Genomic DNA, 25,868 nt, shown 5'->3' with positions numbered 1-25,868 from the left:
AAAAGGGGGGAAAATCAAATGGGGCGGATCAAAATGGAAAAAAAACCCCAAGGGGGGGAGAGAGAATCAAAACCCGAGAAGAAACCATGAGAAGTTTGGAAATTGGAGCGAAATTATATATATATATATATATATATATATTTCCCTCGCGCTCTTCTCTTCTCTTCTCTTCACTCATATCTCACTTCACCAGAAATTTGATTTCAATTCATTCTTATCAACCGCCAGAATTCATCCCCAAATCAATCTCACTTCACTCCGATCAAATCGAAACCAGAAATGGAAGCAACAATAAGCCCCCAATTTCTTCCCCCAAAATCAATCATCGCTCAATTCGACGCCCCCAATATCCCCCCTCAAAACCCTAATCACCTACTCGGATTCCCAATTCCAGTTCCACCGCCGCGACTGCTGTTCTGGAAGAGCCTGACGTGGACGGATGCGACGAGCCACCGGCTGTACATCAACGAGAGGTTCAGGCCGGGGCTGATGGCGGAGCTGACGGCACCAGAGCGACGCAGAGTGGAGACGGATTTTGATCGGCGATGAGACGGGTTTTCTCGGGGTTCTGGCTAGGATGAATGCACTGATCGCCAGGGGAGAGCTGGTGCTCCAGAAAGAGTGGAGAGATCTGGCGATGAGAAACGGATTGGTCGACGGGGATGCATTGGCGGGATACGGCTACCGCAACAGCCTTGGTCAGTTTTGTTTGATTTTCAGCGTTATCAGAAGAGAATGATTCATCTTCTCTCTAATTATTCATTACTTTTGCCGCTAATCAGATGATTCTTTGGATAAATCTTCCTCAATTTGAATGTTAATTCACCAAGATTTTGGAAATAATTTGGGTTCTATTTTTGATAATTGGTAAGAGAGGAGAGTGATCAATCGCTAACTCATCATTTAATTGCTAACTACAGCTAATTTAAGGTCATATGTAATTTTTATTTTTATTAATAAAATAAAAAAAGATAAAAAAAACTTCAAATTAGAATTTTGGATGAAAATGTCAATATAGTAGTATTTCGAAAATATCAACATCATGCCTTGAAAATGTCAACACAATGCTTTATGAATGTTAACTCATTGCTTAAATTGACATTCTACATGTATTATATTGACATTTCTGCTGTACGAAAAAAATAAAAAAATTTCAAATTTTTTTTCAAATTTTGACGTCGGAACATATGCATTTAGGATATCGTTGGAATCCTTATGAAATTATCTTTAATTTGATATATGTTATATGAATTTAAAGTTTTGGGATTTCTTTTAAAAGTTAGTTATAACTAAACATGTAGTTAATTGACATTAATACCTCTATTGATATTTTTTGGAATTAATCCTATGGTCTTATTGACGTTTTTCGTTGATCGTATTGACATTTAGGGATTAATGATCTAAGCCCTTAATTTAAATATCTAATGACTATTATTTAGTTGTAGTTAGCAATTATGTTATGAGTTAGCAATATAACACTCCTCTAGGAATAGATTTATTCTGCCATCATCGTAAAACTTTATATTAGAGGAATAGATTTATTCTGCCATCATCGTAAAACTTTATATTTTTTATAATTCTTCCTTTTCTTGATTAATTGTGTGTTCCAGATTTTTTTAATATTTTTTTCACAAGAAGTTGAAATTGAATTTTATACGAATTTTACTGTTGTTTCTTATAATATAATAAAAATTTTATGTCCGTCCGTGATTGGGACACAAAAAATAGTAAAACGGGACTTTTAAAATGGGACGGAAAGAGTATTTTCTATTAACGTGTTGTTGGTGTCGGTGGTTTTCTTTTGGAAAGTAATACAGCTATAACGTGTTGTTGCTATTTTGGAAAGTAAATACCTTTGAGCCACAGTGTATAATTAGAAAACCTTAATTGTATAAAAGCATTACCTCCCTCAGATAACCTAGCCGCTGACGTCTGTGTAGATCACCAACTATTTCTGCCGCATATTTTCTCATCATCATCCCTAAATAACGCCACAGATTGCCATGGTGCTTACGGCAGCGGAGGCGAAGGCCAGGGCGGCGAGGGCGAAGGAGATAGCGGAATTGGAGGCGCTAGTAGCAGAGAGAGCGGAGTTGGAGGCGCAAAGTGTTGTGTTGAAGTGCAGAGTAGGCATGTGCTTTTCTTTTTTCCTTTTATTTTTAATAATTACATCATCGGCGACATCCACAATAATTACATTGATTGACTATGAACAAGATTTGATTTTTTTTTCTTTTTATTTTTAATAATTATATCAATTGACTACATGTTACGAACAAGATTTGATTTTTTTTTCTTTCTATTTTTAATAATTATATCGATTGGTGACGCCCACAATAATTATATCGATTGACTACATGTTATGAACAAGATTTGATTTTTTTTTTCTTTTTATTTTTAATAATTATATCTATTGGTGACACCCACAATAATTATATCGATTGACTACATATTATGAACAAGATTTGATTTTGATTGTGGAAAGTTTAATTGTTTTGAATTTTTTTATCAGAAAATCAAATATACAGTAAACCACAACAGAGAATCAACCCCAAAATCCAAAATGTACGTTGAAGTTTTGTTTCTGGCAGTATAAATTTAGCAGATTATGATTTTCTAGGCGCACAAGGCCAGTGCTTTCTAATTTTTGCATTGTGATTTGCGGGTGGAAACATATTTTTGTATTAATGTTTGTGTAGTATTTGTTTAATAAATGCAGGTTTATGGTTATAAAGTGATTTTCAATGGAGTTTGAAGAATGAGGCTAATTATTATGATATAAAACTTCGTATGTTGTATCATATGGCTTTATGTTATTGTTTTATGATATAAAGCTTCGTATGTAGACTTGTAGCTAATTTATAGTTTGAATTCACTGAAATAGATTTTGGTTTATTTTTACATTTTTCCCGATTTTATCAGAAAAAATTATTTTGAAATTATCAGAAAAAATTATCAAACTAATTTATAGTTTGAATTCACTGAATTATCAAGGATTAGTATTTGTTTTTTTGAAATCATAAATTTATTTTGGCAATTTTATAAATTTAGTTGGTTTTAAATTCTTTATTAAACTATTTTATTCACCTTATATAATTGTAAGTTCGAAGAGATGTGAATCTGTGAGAAAGATAGAAGAGACGCTCAAAGTTATATTATAGTAATGAAAAAAAATTAAGGACAATTTAGTAATATAAATTGCTAAATCTTGTGGAACCAAATAATTTATCATCATAGATTAAAAATATGAAGGGTATCTATCTTATCACCAAACTAACTAAAGTAACACGCCATAAAAGAAGTGTGATGTGTACATTTTATGTTATCGATTGTAGCTTTCATGCCGAATTTATCTCTCGTAACATAAATTGATAGTGTACCATTCCATAAAATAGTATATAAAGTTAATTTTTTTATGGAGGTGGGTGTTTGTTTTGATTTTGATTTTGTCACTAAGATTATTTTTACAAAGAGATAACTAAAAAAATAGTCCATGGGCTATGCGTTTATCTCGCCAATGAACCCTGGACTTTAAAAATATCCTCAGACAACCCTGGACTAAGCGTTTATCTCAAAAATGGTCCTTTTTCACTGTTTTGTGACGAAAATACCCTCTTGGGAGGTTTTGAGAGATTTGGGCAATTTAGTCTTTTTACATTTTAAATCTGATATTATTTCAGTGATGTACTAAATCTGATATTATTTCAAAATTATCATTCTTCTTCCCTTTTGCCATCCTTCATTTTGTTTCTTTATTTCAATATTAGATTTAATTTTATAAAATTAAATTTTAAATTTTAATTTTTAAATAACAAATTAATAGTTTTAATCAATATTTGATAGTGTCTAATATTTAATCAATAAGGTATGACGACGGATTTTCTCGGGGTTCCGGCGAGGATGCATGAAGTGATCGGCGATAACGCCACGTATCAATTGTGACTGAAGAGGACAACCCTATCGGGTGAGATGGTGCTCCAGAAACGGATTGGTCGACAGGGATGTAGTGGTGGGATACGGCTACCGCAACCACGTTGGTCTGTTTTGTTTGATTTTCAGCGTTATTAGAGGAGAATATTAGAAACGGGCCACTCACCCCTTAAAAGATCTCATAAGGGGGAGGGTTATCCATCCTTATATAGAAGAGATAGAATCATCACCAAGCCGATGTGTGACAAGATATTAGAATTTTAACACGCCCCCTCACGTGTGGGCCGAAATGACACACCGGACTTCCATCACGTGGGTATGCTAGAGAAGAAATAAAGAGAATAAATCCATCATCGACTTGGGCCCTGCTCTGATACCATATTAGAAATGAGCCACTCACCCCTTAAAAGGCCTCATAAGGGAGATGGTTATCCATCCTTATATAGAAGAGATAGGATCATCACCAAGCCAATGAGGGACAAGATATTAGAATTTTAACAGAGAATGATTCATCTTCTTTCTTCTCCATCTTCTCATCTTCTCAGTAATTATTCATTACTTTTGCCACTAATCACATGATTCTTTGGATAAATCTTCCTCAATTTGAATGTTAATTGAATTCAGCAAGATTTTGGAAATAATTTGGGTTCTGTTTTTTATGCTTTTTTAGTAGTATATTTATTCTGCCATCTTCGTACTTTATATTTGTGATAATTCTTCCTTTTCTTGACTAATTGTGTTTTCCGAATTTTTAAAATATTTTTTCACGAGAATTTAGAATATTAATGGAAAAATATTTTTTAGTAGTGTAAGTTTTGAATGAACTAGTGTTAACACCTGTGCTATGCACAGGGCAAAAGATTTCTAAAGAATAAAAATATATTAACTTAAAATAAAGAATATAGAGTAAATAAATATAGAAATATTATTTACAGATTTAAGCTGATTAAAATAAGTATTTGTACTATTATAAACAATTAAAGATATTATAAACAACAACAAAAAGATATTTGTCAATGAACCATTTCATATTTTAGTAGATGATTGTATACTATTTTTATTGGAATGAGAAACGTGGTTAAGTGTATTAATTGAAGAAGAAAAGTTTTAAAAAAAGATAAAAAGTGTCATTTTATTTGGGACAAACTAAAAAGGAAAATGTGTCATATTAAGTGAGTGATAAAATTTGCTAAAACTAATACTCCTACATGGCCATAATTAAAATTTTAAAACTAATACACCTACATGGCCATAATTAAAATTTTTACTAAAACTAATACCTTCAATTTACTAAAAATAATATTCCTACGCGACTATAATTAAAATTTACTAAAACTAATACCTTCAATTTACTAAAATCAACTAGTGTTAACACCTGTGCTATGCACAGAACAAAAGAATTTTAAATAACGAAGATATATTAATTTAAAATAAAGAATATAGTAAAAAAATATAAAAATATATTTAAAGATAAGAACTAATTAAATTAAGTATTTCTTATATTATAAACAATTAAAAATATTATAAATAATAACAAAAAGATATTTGTACTTTTCTCGACCCACTCTCAATGAAACATTTCATATTTTAGCAGATGATTGTATACTATTTTAACATTTGATATGAGTGTAGTAGTATAAAATAAAATACTTTAAATAACAAAAGAGGAGATATGTCGATGAAATAGAATAAGACATAGAAAATAAGAGTTCTACTTAGTTTTTCTAAATATACCAATAATGCTTCAAAAAATATCTTTATTGTTGGTGTCCCAACTAAAATTAGAGGACGCAAATGAAAACATCCTGAAATTTTTTTTATGTAATTTGTCCTTAACTTAAGAACGCTTTACTTTACGTCCTAAATTGATATTATTTTTAAATATTTTCAACAAAAAATAATTGTTTTCCAAATTTTGTGTAGTTGAAATTAAATTCTTTGTAGTGTATGTTTCTAAGACTGGAAACATATATCAAGGTATATGTATAATATGGTGTATGTAAAAGTCAAATACAAATATTTAAACTATGTTAGCAAATATTTTAACTGCAGAATAATAATTCAAAAAAAATGATACCAATAAATACAATGTTTATTATAATGCAAATATGATTAAAAGAAGCAACCTCAATTTTAAGATCAAAACAAATTTACTCCGATCACTCTTCATATACAAAAATGAAAAAAAAAAAAAAAAAGAAGGTAAAACTAATATGGGATGCAGCGCCTGATGTTTTTGGGTATAGAAACGTATATAGGATCTATGATGATATTTGTGGGAAAGGTAAAGTAATTATTGCAGCATATTAAAACTGCTTGCAAGATTGCAGGCTTGCAGGAACCGATGGCATTGGGAGAAGAAAGGCTGGATTAATAGCGTCAAATATTTAAATTCTTGAAGTAATACCCTTTTTAATATGGTTGCAACTTTTTTGGTTGCAAATATACAATTTGATTTAAATTAAAAAAAAACATTAAATATAAAATTCTATACTAGTCCACTATCTGAAATTTATAAAATCCAAACTACTCCATATCATAAAATTAAAGCCCAATTACAATGTTGCGCCTCAATCTTTCTCCCTCTCTCTCTTGAACGACAGATGGCAGCCTCATTTAGGAGGAGTTTTGAGTAGGGCTGGGTAAATATACCGAAAAAACGGTATATCGATCGTATCGTATCGAAAAATATCGAATTTTCGGCATACCGAAACTTTCGGTACGATACAATACCGTATCGAAAGTTTTCGGTATGATAACGATATGAATTTTCTTATACCGCGGTATACCGTTTTATATCGAATATACGATATATATCGATATTATCGGTATACCGAAATATATCGAAAATCAATACGTATCGAATTATCGATACATATCGTTTATACCGATGATAATGATGATGATGATGATGACGATAATAATAATAATAATAATAATAATAATAATAATAATAATAATAATAATAATAATAATAATAATAATAATAATAATAATAATAATAATAATAATAATAATAATAATAATAATAATAATAATAATAGTATAATTTATTTTTTTAAGATTAAAGTTTAAATCATAAATATATCCATATAACTTAATTATATATTTTTTGATTATGAAGATGTAGACAATGTTTATTTTATTATGTTAAAATTATATTAATTTTTGGTTTTATTTTTCGCTTTTGAAATTATATTTTTTGGTATACAGGTATTCGAAATGGAATAAAATTTCGGTATATCGTATGAAATATCGATATACCGTTCAGAACGGTATACCGAAGTTCGGTACGATATACCGAAATTTTGAAACGGTAACGGTATAGTTTTTTTCCATACCGAAATTTCGGTATACCGAAATACGGTATACCGAAACTTTCGAAACAATAACGATATGAAATTCTTTCATATCGATATTTTCGGTATGATAACGAAACAAAATTTTTGATACGGTATATCGTATCGACTCAGCCCTAGTTTTGAGTTGTGTAACCCTAGCCACACTCCCCGCCTCCAATATTTTCTCTCTGTATAATGCTCCCTCTTTTATTTTTCTAGTTCACTCTCCCCTTCGGTTGTAATCAACGCTTCTGACATGTCTTTTGTCACCGGTGAATGCAGCAGTGGCGGTAGAATTCGTAATAAGTATCTCCGGCAGGTAAAGATTGGATTTTTGATGAATCTGGAGATGCAGCCTAGTAGCCGCAGTCGTCCTTCTTCTTTTTTGTCTTCTCACCTTTCCTCCCCATCTTTTTCACTCTGGATACCTTACTTTCTCGCGGCCAACCGCTGCCTTGCCGCCACCACCCCTCGTCCCTCAGCTTTACCGCCCTCCCACCCGTCGCCGGAGCTGTCGCCACTTTGCTATACTACAATAAAAAATCAAAACTCAGAAAATCAGTACACTAAAATGCAGGTTCAATTAGTGATTTGTTTATCTAAGCATTTAATCTTCTTTGAGAAGACACTATTTTATAATTGTTCCAAATCTTGATTGTGAAGCTATCATTTAATTGGACCAATTTTTTATCCAATTGTTGTCATTTTTCAAAATGACTAAAAGGATAAACATTTTCCCTCCAAAAAGGATAAAATTGTCTTTTCATCAAACTGTCACTTTAGATTAGTAAGATATTCCTACACGGCCATAAATTAAATTTTGAATTATCATTTATTAATACGAAGTAGGGTTTACTTAATCCTAGTTATTTTTGGTCCAAAACATATTAGCTTAGCCCAAATTCACTTTTAGGGTCTAATGACATTTTTCAATTCCTCCCAATAGCACTTTTCAATTCCTCCCAGCGGCGCCTCTCTTTCTTAGTTATTTCTACATCTTTCACGCCACAAATTTTACTCCAGATTCCTTGAGTTTGTTTTGTTTGCTAAGAATATGGAATGCGTATAATGTGGAATAAAAAAAATATGGAATGCGTATGATGTGGAATTTTACTCATAGATAATATTTTCGAATTAAAAAATTATGCTCCACTTACATATTATAAGATTATAATGAAATAACAATTTAATTAAATTTCATATCACAATATGGGCGAATATATGAGAGAATATTAGTAGCAAACATTTTCGTATCTTTATTGAGAGAATATGAGAGAATATTGGCAGCAAACATAAATGAAATTACAATCCAATTAATTTTCGTATCTTTATTAAGCAATTGAATTTATAAAAACACACAATTTAACACAATTGAAAATCTATCATATTAAGATTCTAAATAAACAATGCTTATAAACAAAAAATCAATATCTAATGTCTAAAATATAAAAAATTAATACTATTTATATAATACTCTTTTCGTTCCCTCATAGTCGGGGAAATTTTTTTTGGCACAGTGTTTGAAAGGAATATTTAGTGTATTAAAAAGAATAGATATACTCTCATTAATTTATTAGAATAATGCAATCGATTTACATTTTCTTATGTACTTGAAAATTTGAAATAAACCGAGCGACTATATTGTCATATCTTCTATTAATCTATTATATTTGATAGACGTTAATGTATATGTAATTTAGTAATACCATCAAAACTAATTAATATGGTTAGACGTTAGACGACTACATGAAGTATAAATAGAGACAAAGCAAAAGACAGAAAATGTTTACAAAAAGTAGTTGAATATAATTATTTTGGGTTCTTCTATATATATATATGATGAAAAAATAAATTTTCCATTGTACAAAACAAAAGTTCAATCAAAGATAATAAAAAAAGTCCAAAAGTTACATCAATTATATAGCTTCTTTAAGAACTTTTGCACAAAATCTAAACAAAGTAGTGATTCAAAAGTGTAAAGCCCCTTCAAACAAAATTTGATTATGATATTATGTTTTTCTTAATTTTAATAATACATAGTGTATTAAGTTAATTTAAATTATTGTTAGATTATAATTATTTAGAATTAAATAAATAAAAATAGAATAAAACCTTAAATTATATCCCATAAAATTGATAGTATATGATATGGAGTATTAATACATGTTGAATTTCGGTTTTGATTTTAAAATTTTCATAATTTTAATTTCTTTAATTTCTTAATTTTTTTTAGTGTTACAACTCAGATCATATAATCATATGTTGTTAAAATTTTAAAGCTATTTTAATATTTTCTTCCTAACTCTTTAAATATAGATAATATTAATAAAAATGAGTTTATGATTATTTATATTCTTAATTTTAAATCTCAATTAGTTGACAGTATATGATACAATAAAATATTTTAAAATGTAAGTAGGAGTCTCATCCAATTATTTTAACAGTATTATACAATTCCTAAAATTATGGAATATGATCTTATTTTTTGGAAACAAACATAGTAATACGTGTACATCTATTGATGATGGAAACAAAATAGTGCATATTTCATGGTATTATTAATGTTAGAGTAAAATAGTCTCAATCTAAAAAATAGTTATGTCATAGGCTATATCCACAAAACTTGCAATAATATAAGAATAATTGATTTGATTTGATTTTCCTAATTTGTTTTTGTCATTGTCTCTTTCGTAAAAGAGTACTCCTAATTGGTGCATAAATAAGTACTCATAATTGAATGGAATATTTAATTTGATTTTTCTAATTTGAAATTTTCTCCAGCCCAAGCTCAAGCCAAGTCCTTGACTCAAAACCCTAACATCACTTATTACATATAATTAGATATAAAACCCAATTTAAATTACATTTTTATAAAAATTTTCAAAATCATAAAATCCAGCACAAATAAGCCAACATAATACATTCCAGAAACTAAAATTTCAACACAAATAAACCTAAATAAAAGTATACTACATTAAATAAAATTTCCTACAAACCTACACAAAAATGCGGCGCCTCCCTCTTCCCATCTCCCCTTTCTCTCTCAGTCGGCATCGCCGCCGCCACCCTTCCTCCGGCGTCCTCCTCCTTTCTCTCTCACTCTTTCTCGAAGCTCTCTCCTTCCTCCCTCGCGGCGCTGCTCTGCTTTACTCGCCATTGCCGTCACCTCACCCGGCTGCCCTGCCGCTCGTTTCACGCCTCCACTATCTTGCTGCCGCCGTTGTCGGTAAAGATCGGATCTTTGAAGGTGGCGGCTCACTTTCTCGTATTCAGTCGCCGCCACTGCCCTGCCTCCATCAGCCATGCCGCCTTCGTCACCCATCGTCGGAATTGTCGCCGGATTCCAAGATTCATGCTATGCTGCAATAAAAAATAATTATCAGTAAATCAATCAATAAAAATGCAGATTCAATTTAACGTGTGTGTATGTATAGGTGTTTTATCTTGTTTGAGAATCCACTATTTCATTAGACTATTTTTTCATCCAATAATATTTGTTTCTTTTTTGTCCAATAGTTGCCATTTTTAAAATGACCAAAAAAATAAATAAAATAGCTTTAGATTTTTCCACCAAAAAGGATAAAAATGTTTTTTCACCGAACTGTTATCGGGATAGATTGAAACATAAATTGGATTTTATACGAATTTTTCTATTTTCTAATTACAGTATGTTTCAACAATTTTACTTTTGGTTCTCGGGAAATGGATTTATTCTGGCATCTTCATACTATATATATTTTTATAATTCTTCTTTATTCTTGATTAATTGCGTTTTCTAAATTTTGTACTCATATTTTTCTACAAGTATTTGGAATACTATTGAAAGAAATGTTTTATAGCAGTATAAGTTTTGACTGAAATAGAAATTGGATTTTATACGACTTATTCTATTTTATCAAAAAAATAGTTTGAAAGAGTGTTCAACAAGTTTACTTTTGTTTCTTGAATCGTAGTAGCATTCACCGAAATAGATTTTGGCTTTTATTTTACAATTTTTTACCATCAAAAAATTATTATAAAAAAATAATTTTTTGTTTCATCAAAAAATTATTATACAAAATTAGTCGGAGCTAAATTCAATTTAAAATATTTGTTTTTCATTTCTAAACTTTACTCTTAGCTATCAATTATGACTAAAATCACTACTCTAATTTCTTTTGTATTTATTGTATATTGAATTGGCTCACATTCAAAATGGATAGTCTAGAAATCGTCTGTATTGTACGTGTATATCAGTATATATACCAAACGTGAAAATCATCAAAGTTTGTCATTTATTTTTCTCTTCCATTTTTCCTATTTTCATCCTGATATATATGTATAATTAAACCCCAAATAGATGGAAGAAAAGAAGCACCGAATATTACTATAAAACATCTACTATTGTAAAAAATAATGATTAATAACGATTATGAATTAAATTAAAGCTTACTAATGAATTTAATTAAAGTACAGTGGTAACATAATAGTGTTTTATACACGCGTGACACAATTGAAAAAAACAAAAACTTCTTAATCTAATATGCACTTTTCAATCATTACGAAGTGTTTTGACCAAATTTTATGATTTAAGTTACTATTATCCCATTGCCATTATTAAATTTTTTGTATTATTAATATAAAAAAAAGTTAAACGTGGAACATTCTCTTAAGATTCAAAACACATTCTTAGGTCCTTATACTTTAATCAAAATGTTCATTGGATCCTCGTACAATTTTTTCGTTTTAATAGGTCCTTGTACCTTTCTCGTAAATTTCATCACATCCTCGTACAATTTTTTCGTTTTAATAGGTCCTTATACTTTGATTATCTTTTATTAGGTCCTTATATAATTTTTTATTTTAAGACATTCTTTTACTTTTATCTTAGATAATAATTTATATTTAATTAAATTTAATGAAGCTTTTAATTTTATTATTTAACTTATCTTATGATTATAAATATTAAGGGAAACGTATCTTTCAATATAAATATAAATAATCAATTAAAAATTCGGATAGTTATTCTAAAAAAAACTTTAATTTTAATCTTCAATCACCACGATTAATCTTTTTTATTATTCTCTACAACTTGTTGAGATTATTGGATAACAAGATGATATTATCTTTATAGACTATGCTAAGTTAAACAATGGAATATTAAAAAGTTCATTAAGTTAAATTAAATTTAGATTATTATCAAAAATAAATGTAAAAAAGTCCCTAAAATAAAATATTGTACAAGGACCTAATGAAAGTTATGATAAAAGTATAAGGACCTACTAAAATGAAAAATTGTACGAGGACCTGATAAAAATATTGTGAAAAGTATAAGGACCTATTAAAACGAAAAAATTGTACAAGGACCTAATGAACATTTTGATTAAAGTATAAGGACCTAACAATGTATTTTGCCTATGTAGTAATGCATTGTGAATTTTAATCAGTGTTATTTTTATTCCTCCAGATGATTTTGTTGTATTTTGCCTATATTCTAACAGTAGTATTTAATACTCCCTCCGTCTATGAATAGGAGTCCCATTTCTATTCGGCACGAGTTTTAAGAAATGTTAAAAAAAGTGAGTGGAAGAAAGTTAGTGGAATAGGGGTCTCATTTGTATATATTAGTTTTAAATGATATGTGGGTGGAATGAGTTAGTAGAATGTGGGGGTCTCTTTACCATTTATAGTAATTATGAACCGGGACTCCTATTCGTGGACGGAGGGAGTATAATTTACAGTTGGGTGGCATTTGTAGCCTTTGATATGGTTTGTACAGTATCCAAAAGCTAAACTCGGTTCTTGAACATATATAGCGAGTATAATTTGTGATATTGATTTTCTTTCCCGCTCATATGAAGGTTATGATGTTTTTTTTGGAAACTTTCGTGGATTAGTTTCGAGAAAACACATCAACACGATAATCTCATCTTGGACCAGTCGCTGCATTTTTCCTGCTCCTATTTGACCCCCATCAGGTTCACACACATTCTTATCATTAGACGTGTGATTAAGTGGAGTGAGTGGGAGGTTTCACGTGTGATTAAGTGGAGTAAGTGGAAGTTTTACTATGTCATTTGCATTTGGTTTAAACGTTTGATTAGAATTCTAAATAAAAATATTTTTGGTCATTTCATCAAATGCATGTGGTGTGAATTGTTCGATTGTGTACTTTCATGGGTCTTATCTTATGCTTTGCTATTGATTATTGATTTTGTAGTTTTAGATGAGACGGACTGCTTTAAAGATAACAAACGAGTTATTTACCTATGAGTTTTGTTGAAGAGTGACGAATTGTGAAGAATTGAAGGTTTTAGTTTATAATGATGAGATTGATTTTAATTTTAAAGTTAATGTAATGTATAAAGAAGTTTTAAAAATAATGAGTAATTATCCATTGTATTTAGTTCATTTTGTTTAGTTCTTTATTGTGATAGATTTTTATCTTCCTACTCCATAATTTAATGTTTAAACATTATAGTATGTGATTTGTTTGAAATTCATTATGCTTCAAAGTTGATGTGTATAGATTTTTTTATTTTCATATAACTAAAATTGTTACTCATATTGTTTATTGTTAATATTGATTATAATTTTGTTTAATTAATTTAAAATTAAATATTAATGTATTAAAAATATACTATATTAATTTGTGCATAGCACCGGCGTGATACTAGTTTAATTAATAGGTCGCTTAAACAAGATATTTTTAATTTAATTTATAGGTTGAAGGTTTGAACAATTATAACCGGGAATAAACCGTAAACCCATTGATATTTTGCAATTAAAAAATGATAGTAATATGTAAGATTGTAACTTGATTCGGACAGCTATTTGTGGCCCAGATTGAAACATGGAGACCCAATTGATAAATAAATGGGCCTATGTTAACCAGTTGGCCCATTATGATGCCCCTAAGTAGAATCCGCATGTGGTTATTTGACATCAAATGATGAAATGAAGCCGTTCTCATATCTATACTTTTAAAACCTGTTTGAATACAATTTGTTTTTGAGATAATGAATACAAATTTATTAGTTAAATGATAGCTAACAATGAGTTTTTATTTCATTCCTATCTTCGCAGTATTAATTTTTTAAATGGGTATACCTCCTATTATTTCATGCTTTATGTTAAAATCTTAGTTGTAGCTAAATTTTAGGTTTGAATTAACTGAAATAGATTTGGGCTTTTATTTTACATTTTTTTTCTATTTTATCAGAAAACTATTTTAAAGAATCCTCAAGAATTTTACTTGTGTTTTTTGAAATCATAAATTTATTACATTTCTAAGCTGGAAGAGTGAGAGATGTGAATGACAATATGAAGCCCATAAGTCGAACCCGAATGTGGTTCCCTAGCTCTCAAGATTATGTACATCTAAAAATAGTACTTCTACAACTCAATCATCAATGACTAATCTAGGTATGACATTGTTCTTGACTTATCTCGACACTAGTCTAAGAAAACTCCGTTAAGTTTGATCTTTTGGAGCTGACGCCGATGGCCGACCCCAAGGTGCGACCGCTATGCTGAAATCATATGGATATAGTGTTAACCTTCAGTTTTTCGTCCAATATTTTTATTTATAGTAACCTACTATACACCATAATGGTTCTTTATGTATAAACAATGTCGTTTCACTCAACGATAATACTACACCATATATCTATCAAACGATCAATAACCGAATAGTGTACAGATCTCGAGATAGGAAATCAAAATTGGGAATGAGTGTGTTTTGTGACTATCTGTGATGCAAGTGGCCCAATCCAAATCTACTTTTTTGGGCTTTATATTATTTATTTTGTAAGGCCCACCATATATTACTTTGCATGCGCAATCTTCATGAGGATTCCCTATCCATATTTGTCCTTTGTGTTTATCTTTACATTTGCAACCTTGATTTTCTTTTTCTTTTTTTTTAATATATATGGTTGGTAAATCGAATTTTCGACTTACTAATTAATGAAAAAAATATTTTATCCACTAACTTTTTATTTTATCGTTCATTCACGACCTCCAACTTTGACTCATAATTTTGTATCTAGCTCAATATAGCTAATATATAGTAGTATTATATTGTTAATATGAAAAATAATTTATAGGACTCAGTTTCCACGCCTCAGATTTAGCTTTACTCTTTCCACGTCATGAACTAATAAGCTTAGCACGCTTGAATTTTCATTACCAGAGTAGCTTTTTGAATTTTATTGACATGCTAACAATCTTTTCAATTAGAACTTTCGAAGCATCACCTTTTATTATTCAATAGTAACAAAATATCCCCCACGGTATGAAAAAAGGAGAATGAATTCTACTTCATATCATAGTGGTCCTCGACCTAATTAACTTTATTTACGTTACACGATATGTATAATCAACTCAATTTGCCAATTTCAACTCACATCATAAAAAACCCAACATTAAAAGAAACGGTTAAGGACGCTTTTTAATCCTACTAAGAACGCTAATTTATGTGTCTAATTATACCCAACGCTTCTTAAAAGTGTCCTAATTTTTATATCCCAACTAAAATTTGGGGACACAAATAGAAGCGTCTTTAAACAACAAGAAATTATGATAATTTGTACTCAATTTAGGATGCTTTTTTTTTCGTCCTTAATTATGGTTATTTAAAAAAAAACAATAGTAATAGCGTCTCAATTTTATGTCCTTAAAAGATAAATTTTTTGTAGTGCAATAACGATTATGATAACCGGAACACCAAAGGCATTGGCAGCCAAAAAATTACGATATGGATGATATATATATTGCTTTCTCCGGTCCCTATTAATTGTCCTATTTTTAGCTGATGCATGTTTAAAGAATTGTTTTAACTTTATTAAGAAAAGTGGAAGGAAAAAGTGAGTGTAATGTGAGTTTCTACTTTATGTATATTGATTTATATAATACTCCCTCTGTCCCCGATTAAGAGTCACACTTGCGTTTTTGCACACATTTTGTAAAAATGATAATAAATAGTTAAAGTGGAAAAATAGTAAAGTAAGAGAGAGAATAATGTAAAGGAGACTCTTCTCTATCTTATTCTTTCTCTTATTTTACTATTTATCGACTTTAACTATTTATTATCATTTTTACAAAACGAGTGCAAAAACGCAAGTGTGACTCTTAATCGGAGACGGAGGGAGTAATTGTTAGTAGAATGAATTTGTAGAATATGTGACCCACTGCCCAAATTAATACAAATGGAATCAATAATTATTGGGGATATATAAATATGAGACTTTGGGGATTTGAGGAAGTATCAACTCAAATTGCATAAAGAGGATGGGGAGAAAGAGGGGCCATTACAAATTATTCTATATATGATTGAACTCCACTAGTAAACAAGAGAATGATTCCATGCAACTTGGAATGTTATGTAAATGATTTATTTCAGAATTAAACTCACGCATGGTTCAAAAATAGTACTTTTGTAGGCCCCTTTTTCTCTTTCACGAAACTAATTAAGAGTCATATTATTCAAAGATTGTTTTTTCTTATGCTTTTTGCATGCTACTTGGAAAACCTTAGCCGTCCAACACCAATATCTTCAAGAAAAGTAAATAATTAAATAATAAAATAAGATGTCGACCAAACTAATTATTATTCCATCTTTTTTCGGTAACACGTAGTATTATAATACTTAGTCCTAAGAGTTATAATCTTTTTCTTCAATATATGGAAGGTCAAGATTAAGACATGCTAATAGGTCAATAGCATATGATTATATGACATGAATAGGTTTGATTTTTGAAGAAATTAAAGGTTGGAATGATATTGACCTACCTAGTTTATGTGTGTGGACTATGAATCGCATAAATCTTGTGGCACCAAATTATTTGAATAATATCATCAATAAATATGCAAGCTATCCATCTTATCACCAAAGAAGTGTGATGTGTACATTTTATTATGTTCTCAATTGTAGCTTTCATGTTGATTTTAACATAAATATCATTCCATACAACTCATATAGTATTTACCTATAATATAAGATGCGCAAATGAATATACATGAAATTAATTGAATAAAACAAGGTCATATTACTCACCCCACATATAAACAAGATAAAAAGGGGCAAATTGCTCGAACATCATGCTCACCAGCTACAAAAATTATGGTAATTGAATATATTTGCAATTATCTCGTGACATTTTTTTAAAATTATTGTACTCTTGGTAAGACAATCAGGATCACAATTATCTCATGACAAATTTTATTGTTAAATTGTTTCGGGTATAGCAGTCGGGAAATTAGACATGCTTGTCGACAGTCGATGAGTAATTAACCAACGCCGTCTACTCCTATAAAAAAGATTAGCAATATATTCCACGTATATTACCAGATTTTTTCGCTGTCCGAACAAATCCAAATTTCATGATTTTTTTCACCGACTCTCAAAATTGTGGTATAAACCAGAATGTGACCGAATTTCACATTTTTCCGGTAATTTGTCGATTCAAAAAAGGAGTCGTTTCAAATTTAGATTAAGTAGAAAGAAGCAAGGATATATTGATGAAATGATCAAATCCATGACAAGTCATTACAATTGATTAACCTTTGCTTCTTATTCTAATCAATCATGGAGAAATCCAAAACTACTAAATCAAACTCCTATTTCTCCTCATCAACACATAACATCAAACTAATTAATTAATCAGCAATTTGGGTTACTAGGATCATCATAATACTTGGCATAGTCGACAAAATCCGAACTAGGAAAACCGCCGTCAAAATTGGCCTGAAAATCTTGCTGCTGCGGCGGCGAAATCAAGCTGGAATCAGCGGCGGCGGAGTAACCATAAAGAGCTGAAGTGGCATAAGGAAACTCGGCGTCATTGCTGCAGAGTAGCTGCGCATACTGCTGAAGGCCGGGAAAGGTGTTGTGGAGCAATGGATCGGCGGCGGAGGAGCTACCGGTTTGGACTCGTTCGGGGAAGTTGAGCTTGGCCTTGGCGCCCTTGAACCGAAGCGCAGCTTCATCGTATGCGAGTGCGGCATCCTCAGCTGTGTCGAAGGTCCCGAGCCAAACCCGAGCCGCCTTCTTCGGGTCGCGGATCTCGGCCGCCCATTTCCCCCATGGCCGTTGCCGGACTCCTCTGTAGTGCTTCTTCACGCTTCCTTCATTTAGATTTTTAAATAAATAAATATATACTATATATATAACCGCGGGCGCACGAAGGAACCAAAATACGTACTCGTAAAGGGATTGCATAACGAATTAGGTCTTATATTTTCGTCAAATTCTGGTTTTGCATACCGACTTTTAAAACTTGTTGTAAATGTACTTAATTATAAATTTCTTCTGCTTTTGCAACCAAATTATTGATTTACAACCGAGCATGTTTTTGGTTCCAACATAATTTGATGGCACTCTATAGGACATCAATCAAAACGACGCCATGTTTTGGGCAGTGAAAACAGCATGGTATTTTTGCTAAATTAAATAGTTTCATTTGTTGATTTATGACTTATATTTAGTTATGATAGTAGCAAAATCTTGATTGGTGGCAAAATCAGAATAAATCTATGTATATTTTAATTTATAAAAGCGAATTTTGAAACTAAAATTTGGCTAAAGTTTCTCATTAATAACTTAAAAGTTAACCCTAATTTTGATGACCGATTGGTTTGAATACACTAAACCCAAGACGAGAAAAACCACGGGCACCCGAAGCAACCAAAATATGATAAGAAAAAACCATAGGCGCCCGAAGCAACCAAAATATGATGAGAAAATACCACGGGCGTCTAGCATCACTATCGATATCATCAATAAGAAAACCTTCTAGCCTTTGAAGACCAAAGCAACCATAATATGCATAGATCGACACCGAAATGCGCTTGAGGAAACAACTACTTAACGAGGGGATAATGATCACAAATCAACAACTTCTTTCTAGAAGACTAACATGCATGAATAATATATTAATCCAAGTAGTGAAAGTTGGATTTGGTAAAGGAGTAAATGGGAGACAAATTGGGTTTGGAACAAACGAAAACGACTAGCAATACCCATGCCAAACTCGTTGGTAGGTGCAGAGGGTTTTCACTCACATCTTTGACCAAACATAGGAGAAGATCAAATCTCCACATTTCAATGTAATAATTCAAGAGACGTGGCTTCAATCTAGCAAGAATTTGGCAAATTTGGCAGTGTGGAAAGAACCCTTTTGCCCAATTCTAATAAGTTAGAGAGAGAGAGATAGTGCTTTACGGAAAGTAACATACAATGAACTTAGCCAAAAGCACAAAATCTAAGCCTTTTTTTCCACAACTCTTTTTTCAACTCTTAATTAACTTTACAACTACGTCAACCACACATTAATTCAACATCAACCATATTTAATCAAGGTTAATTTATTCAATCCTTAATTAACAACAAAAAAAGAATAAAGAAGATGGTTTATGAATTATGCACACACACACACACACATAGTAGTAGTAGTAGTATAATTTACCTTGATCTTGAGGAGCTTCTTGAGTGCTCGGGGCGGCGGTGGCTTGGCCGCCTTGCGGCGGCGATGCTTCCGTTGGAAGAGGTCTCTTTCCATGCCTTCGATCCACCTTGCTAGGTTGCTATCTTCTTGTTTAGTTAGTGAGTGATCTAAAAGTATTCTATTTTTTGTTACATACAATTTATATTTCACCAACTGTTTTTTTCCTAAATAGATATGTAAGTATGTTTCTTTGTATGCATATGTTGCTGTCAAGATCAGCTTTGTGGACTTAAGAGCGAGAATTGCGATTGCGACCTGAAAGTGTGTGTGTGTGTGTGTGTGAGAAAGAGAGAGAGAGAGAGAGAGATGACGGAAGGAAAGGGAAGGAAATAGGGTTGGGAAGAAGGGTTTTTATTGGCATGTGGGCTTCTTTTTTTAAAAAAAAATGGGGGTATGTAAAAGAAATGACAAATTGTTAAATACTTATTCTGGTTAATCGGGTAACTTTAAAAAGTGATCAACTATATCAGTAATTTTTACATTTTTTTCAATCGTCTCGCAATCACATATAGGGGGAGATTATGTATGATGCGGCTGATGGAAAATAGTACGTGAACAAAACGTTTGGATACTTAAACGATTTCGTTTAATACATCTAGTCAGTTATGTCTCTCATTTTTATATTACATGTCTCGTCAAATAAATTCAGAAACCTGAATTGTGTTGTCATATAACAATTGGGAAAATTTTCCAAGTTATATAATTGTCCATTTTTTTTAAGTTGCGGGAATGACCAAACTGAAGATGACTCATTTTTTTTTAGTTTATCCCAAATAAGATGACACATTTTCAATTTTGGAAACTTTCTCTCTTCAATTATTACACTCAACCACTTTTTATCACTCCTATTAAAATATTCATTTTTCTTTCTATCTCTTTATCTCTTCAATTAAACACATTAAATAATAGCTCATAAAATCTCGTGTCGGCTAAGAAATGTGTCATTTTAGCCGGGACGGATGGAGTAGTATTTATTATAGTTTGACTGAGTTTAAGGGAAAATAGTAAAAAGTAGAGAAAAAGGAAAAGAAGAGAAAAGAAAAAGATTTGGGGATAAAAGTATTTGTAGATTAGTTGGAATATGTAGGAAGATGACATTAGAGATATACACAAGGTGGGGATGGATCTGATCTGATCTAATGAGGAAATAAAGAGATAAAATTTTAAGGTAGGAAGATTTTCAGTTCTGATGATATGATACCTTTGATTGGCCATTTGTCTTGATTTCAAGATGCATGCTTCACATCTGGTGCTTTGCTTGATATAATGTATATATGTTCACACTGCAAATTCAATCTACACCATAGATATACATATTTATGGAAATAAATAAATTGGTTATATTTTCTTGTAGTTATGGTACATGCTTTTATAATAAGGTGGACATAATTAGTTGAAAAGGAAAATAAAGAGGAGATGAGTGATGAAAGATTTGGGGTTAAATGAAAAGGTAAAGTAAATCATCAACTTTAATAATAAAAGACACAAAATAACTATTCTGGGATATTTTTACTTGATTAATTAAAGTCATGGGAAAGTAAATATCATTATTCATTACGATCACATTTAGGTTGCCTTGAGAATGACATCACCAATTTCTTGAACTTTCTTAAAGATGAAATTGATGTAAGATAGCGTTTAATTAAACAAAATACTTTGATTTATTGAACTTGATATTTGTTGAAAAAAATATTTAGAATTTTAGAAATTATCACCGTCATCTATTATTTAATGATTGATGGTCAATTGGTCATTAAAATCAACTCATCTAAATATATACTATATGATATATATTTCCATGCTAATTAAATAACTCACGGAAAAAGCTGATAATTCCATCCACGACCATCACCATCATATTTCGGCGGCCGTCCTTTTTTTAAATCCTAATAATTTAAAATTTAATAAAAATAATTTTCAAAGCCTAAGATTTCTAATAAACCTCTAGCTAGCCCCATTAGGCAATATTGCATTTAATTATATCATCTTCACAAGAAGATGAGTAAGGACCAATTCGTGATAAATCATTTCTAGGTCAAATTCAAATGGTAGAATGTGGATTTTGAAACATATTCTTTGGCCTACATCGCTACGCTTAAAAAACTTAGTATACAATCTTTTAAGGACACAAAATTGACGCAAATGTTTGCATTAGAAAACTTTAAAAAAATAATAACGATTTAGGACACAAAACTTTAGGTTGTAAATCCATTTTACTTAATAAATCCGCCCCCAAAAATGTAATGTATTTTTAATGATGTTTTTTGAAACCAAATGCCAAATATAAAGAATATATGAACGTCATTATGTATAAAAGTCAAAATAAAATCTTCAATTGCATTAATTTAGTTCAACATGTGTGTTGTTGAGAAGAAACTTCCAAGTTCCAAGCATAGTTAAATTAATGTGGGAAGCTTCAATTATAGAGTTTGAAGTCAAAGACTTATTTAGAGGTATTATATTTGAAAATTTGCTGTTTTTTTATAATTATTTATATGTATTTGAAATACAATTATAAGTGTTCCACGTAAAGCATTTATCACCCTTGATTTTCTGCTTAATTAATTCAAATATGACTCTTGAGTTGAATCTTGAATCTAAGTGGACTTTCCACCTCATGAAAGAGTATGTTCATATTAAGCCACTTATACATTATTATTCTCAAGGGCACAATATCATTACTAGAAACTTATAGATCATTTGAGATTTATAAATAGTTGAAAGTAGTTCACGTGCCATTTCAAAAAAGAATGATTTCTTAACGCGAGAATGTGAGAACAATAAACTCTAATGATTTTTTTTACATTTAATTACGCGTATACAGTGGCGGAGCCACGCTGGGGCCTGGGGGGCCCTTGGGCCCCTCAGCCATTTTACAATTACCTATATATTATATATGTATAAAGCTATGTTCAAATATACTTCTAGCTCAGCTGGATCCTTTGTTCGCCTACCATCTGCGAGTCCAGAGATCGAAACCAGTTAAGGTCGGGATTGTCTTGCATTTTTTATATGTATTTCTCTTTTATGTTTAATTCTCTATTAAGTTTTATAATAAAATGTGAGTGAAGTGAGTTAGTGATTAAAAATGAGGTGTGACTCTTAATTGGGGACGGACCGAAATGGAAAAGTGTGACTCTTAATCGGAGATGAAGGGAGTATATTTATATCTATTCTCTTTCATTTAAAATTTAAAAACATACATATATCTAAGAATAAAATTATCCTTTAACCTCATAAATATGTAAAAAATAACATATATAGCATCGTTAATTTTATTGATAGGTTTTGATGATTTTCTCTTTTTATAGTTTCTATTGTTCATATTTTAATTATTTTTGCTATATGTTCTCTTATCGATTCCTCCTATTGTTTATGTGGCTATGCCTCATCGGCTTTGGACTATATTACACCAAAAAAATTAAGTAATTATCTATAAGAAATTCGGGCCCCCCATTCGAAAATTTCTGGCTCCGCCACTGCGCGTATACAATTTATGTTTGCAGCTACCATCTACAATAATATCTATATACATGATTTCAACTCGAGTCAAAACTAAGAATTTCCAGCTTGTCAAATTTGGAATTTCAAACTAACCCAAAATGGAAATTTTGAATTTAAGTTCTTATTTTTTTAATTGAAGAAATTTATATGATTCTAAGGATGCATGACTCTTGCATGTGATTTTGTCACTATCAAACCAAACAAATTGCATTAAGCTTGCACATGTTATCATACCCCACACCATACATATCTTAAGGTCTTCATAGATCACTAGTAGATCCAGGTGGGGTCAGGGTCGATCGACCCCACTGTCGACCATGAGGTCTTAACACTCCATTTAATTCGGTCTTTATCGTTGATATCAACAAAGGGTTGGACTTGGCTTTCGTTTTTCATCTCTTACCCACTGTCGGTAGTGTCGCTGACACTACCTCTGGCTTTCGAGTTCGCATCAATCTTGTTCAATGTGTCTAATCTCACGATTTTCATTTTTTTATCTATATAAAAATATTAACTAGCCCACCCTATAATTTGTTAACATTAATAACAGTCCAAATAGAGTCATAGAGACGTTATTATTCTACTTTTCAAGAATCACATTATAACGCTATATAACAAAGTTACTTGGATCATCCCTGATTTATATGTATAGAATGGTTGGTCTATGAAAAGAGCCAAAATCTAAAATTATTTGACAAGGTTGATGGATCTGTAAACAGGAAATTAAAGTCGTAGTTGGTATGGTGTTGGCATGTGACATTAATATATCCCTATTATTACAAAAATAAGATACTCTTAGGTTTAGAGAGAGAGAGAGAGAGCGCTCTCCCCAGCTACTATATATCTTTCCACATGCACGAATCACAACAATATCTTTGACTATGACCACTAGCCTCTTCCACCATGTTGTTCGTTCTTTTGTTATTTAGAATGTAATAACAATTAAACCATTCATATATGGAGTATAATATAGTTTGAGTTTTCTTTTAAAACAAAATATTTGTAATATACACCACAAATATACATGCACTGATGCACTCACGTACGCCATGAGTTTTAATAAATAAGAAGCATGCAATCGGCTCATTGAGCATAAAGATATGTGTCATCTGTAACGATCTGGCTCTCATACTAATGATTGTCCACACAGACCAACACAAATCTCACACCTCCCTAAGAAGTTACCCAACATGTCACTCATGTCATAATTGTCTTATGCTAAGCACACTTAATCTTGGAGTTATGAGAAGATAGATGTCCAAAAGGAAGATACTCCTTCTTAGTATAGGTAACACATATATAATCCGGTAATCTCTTCTCGAATATATGAAGACTGTAGTCTTATATCCACATATTCTCATAATTATCCTAATCTTTTTGGTGTGTTTTGATTTATTCGTGTCTGCATCCGCTTTATAAGTAGGAGTCGCTCATTGTCTATGTTCTATGCACAAGGGTTCACTTCCTAGGAGCTGCTCCTTGTTCATATTTATGCACCAACGATCACTCCCAACTTTTACTACGAGCATTACGTCATCATCTTTCTTAACAATGGTACCACAAGAAATTTGATAATTTATTATTTAAGTCAAAAAAAGGTATGATTCAATGTTTCCAATTCTTTTTTGCAAGTTAAAATAAATTATTGAGTGCACACCGAAAATAATGTTCAAGAATTCTCATATGCACACAAAAGAACTTGAAATAAATGTCAAGATATCATGAATATACATTTCACTATTTTTGTCAAATGGCATAGATGTATAGCTGCCAAACTATGAAAAATGACTTTGATTGAAAGTTTGTAGCGTATACGGTTAGATCAATCAGAGACTATGTTGATTGAAGAATTAAAATTGCCCCTCTAATTTCATGAATATCTACGATTTATTATATATTGTTGAACAATATTAAAGATTTATTCTAAACTTATAAGTTGAGACTCAATTTCTATTTATATTTTACAATATTTCAAATATTTTTTGTTAAAATCTATGCCACATCCATGGGTGTTTATTTATAGCAAATGAAGAAAGTATTGTCTTTATATTCGAGAAGAGAAGATAAAGTCAATTGAATTGTTGAAAGAAGCCAAATTTGCTGAGAATTTGTCGCTGACTTTTGTGCCACTGCAAATGCAATTAAAGTCGTGGTACAAACTAGAAAGCTGCACAAGATAGTGACCAAAATTTCAACATTAACCTATTCAAATCTATACTATAAATTCATATAATTATATATTTGCATCAGGTGAGTCTATATATGTGTATTTAAATCACTTGCTACATCTTACAAGGGTCGCACCATTGAGTAAAATGGAAAATTAAGGTGGAGTTGATTAATACAACTCAGCTCATGAATACATTTTTATTCTGTCTTCTTACACCGGGAACAACCTTACTTTATTTTTTAGATTTTTCATCGGAAATTCGTCGATAACTTTTAATTAGAAACTAAATCTTTGTTTTACATTAGCTTTTCTTTTTAAGTGTATATTAATTGTAAATCGTGCGGGGGCACATGTTTAGCGATATCTGTAAATAAATTATCCAAACCCTGCAAAATCTATTACTAATTTCATCAAATATTAAGGGAATCAATCGAAATA

The 25,868-nt window shown here is 30.9% G+C and overlaps 1 protein-coding gene and 1 long non-coding RNA gene across 2 annotated transcripts; one reads left to right on the top strand and one right to left on the bottom strand.

Moving 5' to 3' along the window:
* The first annotated feature begins 179 nt into the window (after positions 1-179).
* LOC125216029 lies at positions 180-2,749 on the top strand. Its single transcript, XR_007175331.1, has 2 exons — positions 180-698; positions 1,998-2,749. It is a non-coding gene; the product is annotated as an uncharacterized LOC125216029 (long non-coding RNA).
* Positions 2,750-17,743: 14,994 nt separating this feature from the next.
* Positions 17,744-22,628, bottom strand: LOC125209870 (ethylene-responsive transcription factor ERF113). Its single transcript, XM_048109447.1, has 2 exons — positions 22,571-22,628; positions 17,744-18,377 (listed from the first exon to the last, which is right to left on the bottom strand). Exons 1-2 carry the CDS (start codon positions 22,626-22,628, stop codon positions 17,914-17,916), a joined length of 522 nt encoding a protein of 173 aa, XP_047965404.1. The 3' UTR covers positions 17,744-17,913.
* Positions 22,629-25,868: the final 3,240 nt, after the last annotated feature.

This window comes from Salvia hispanica, chromosome 3 (genome assembly GCF_023119035.1).
Source record: "Salvia hispanica cultivar TCC Black 2014 chromosome 3, UniMelb_Shisp_WGS_1.0, whole genome shotgun sequence".
NCBI lineage: Eukaryota > Viridiplantae > Streptophyta > Magnoliopsida > Lamiales > Lamiaceae > Salvia > Salvia hispanica.
This window is presented reverse-complemented; position numbering and strand designations above follow the sequence as displayed.

Bases quoted from the DNA above. Each gene is read 5' to 3' on its own strand.
- LOC125209870 (XM_048109447.1), bottom strand. From the start codon at position 22,628: ATGGCTGAGGGGCCCAAGGGCCCCCCAGGCCCCAGCGTGGCTCCGCCA. The intron at 18,378-22,570 runs GTAATTAAATGT...ATCTAAATGAAG, and splicing joins GGCTCCGCCACTGTATACGC to GAAGCGTGAAGAAGCACTAC.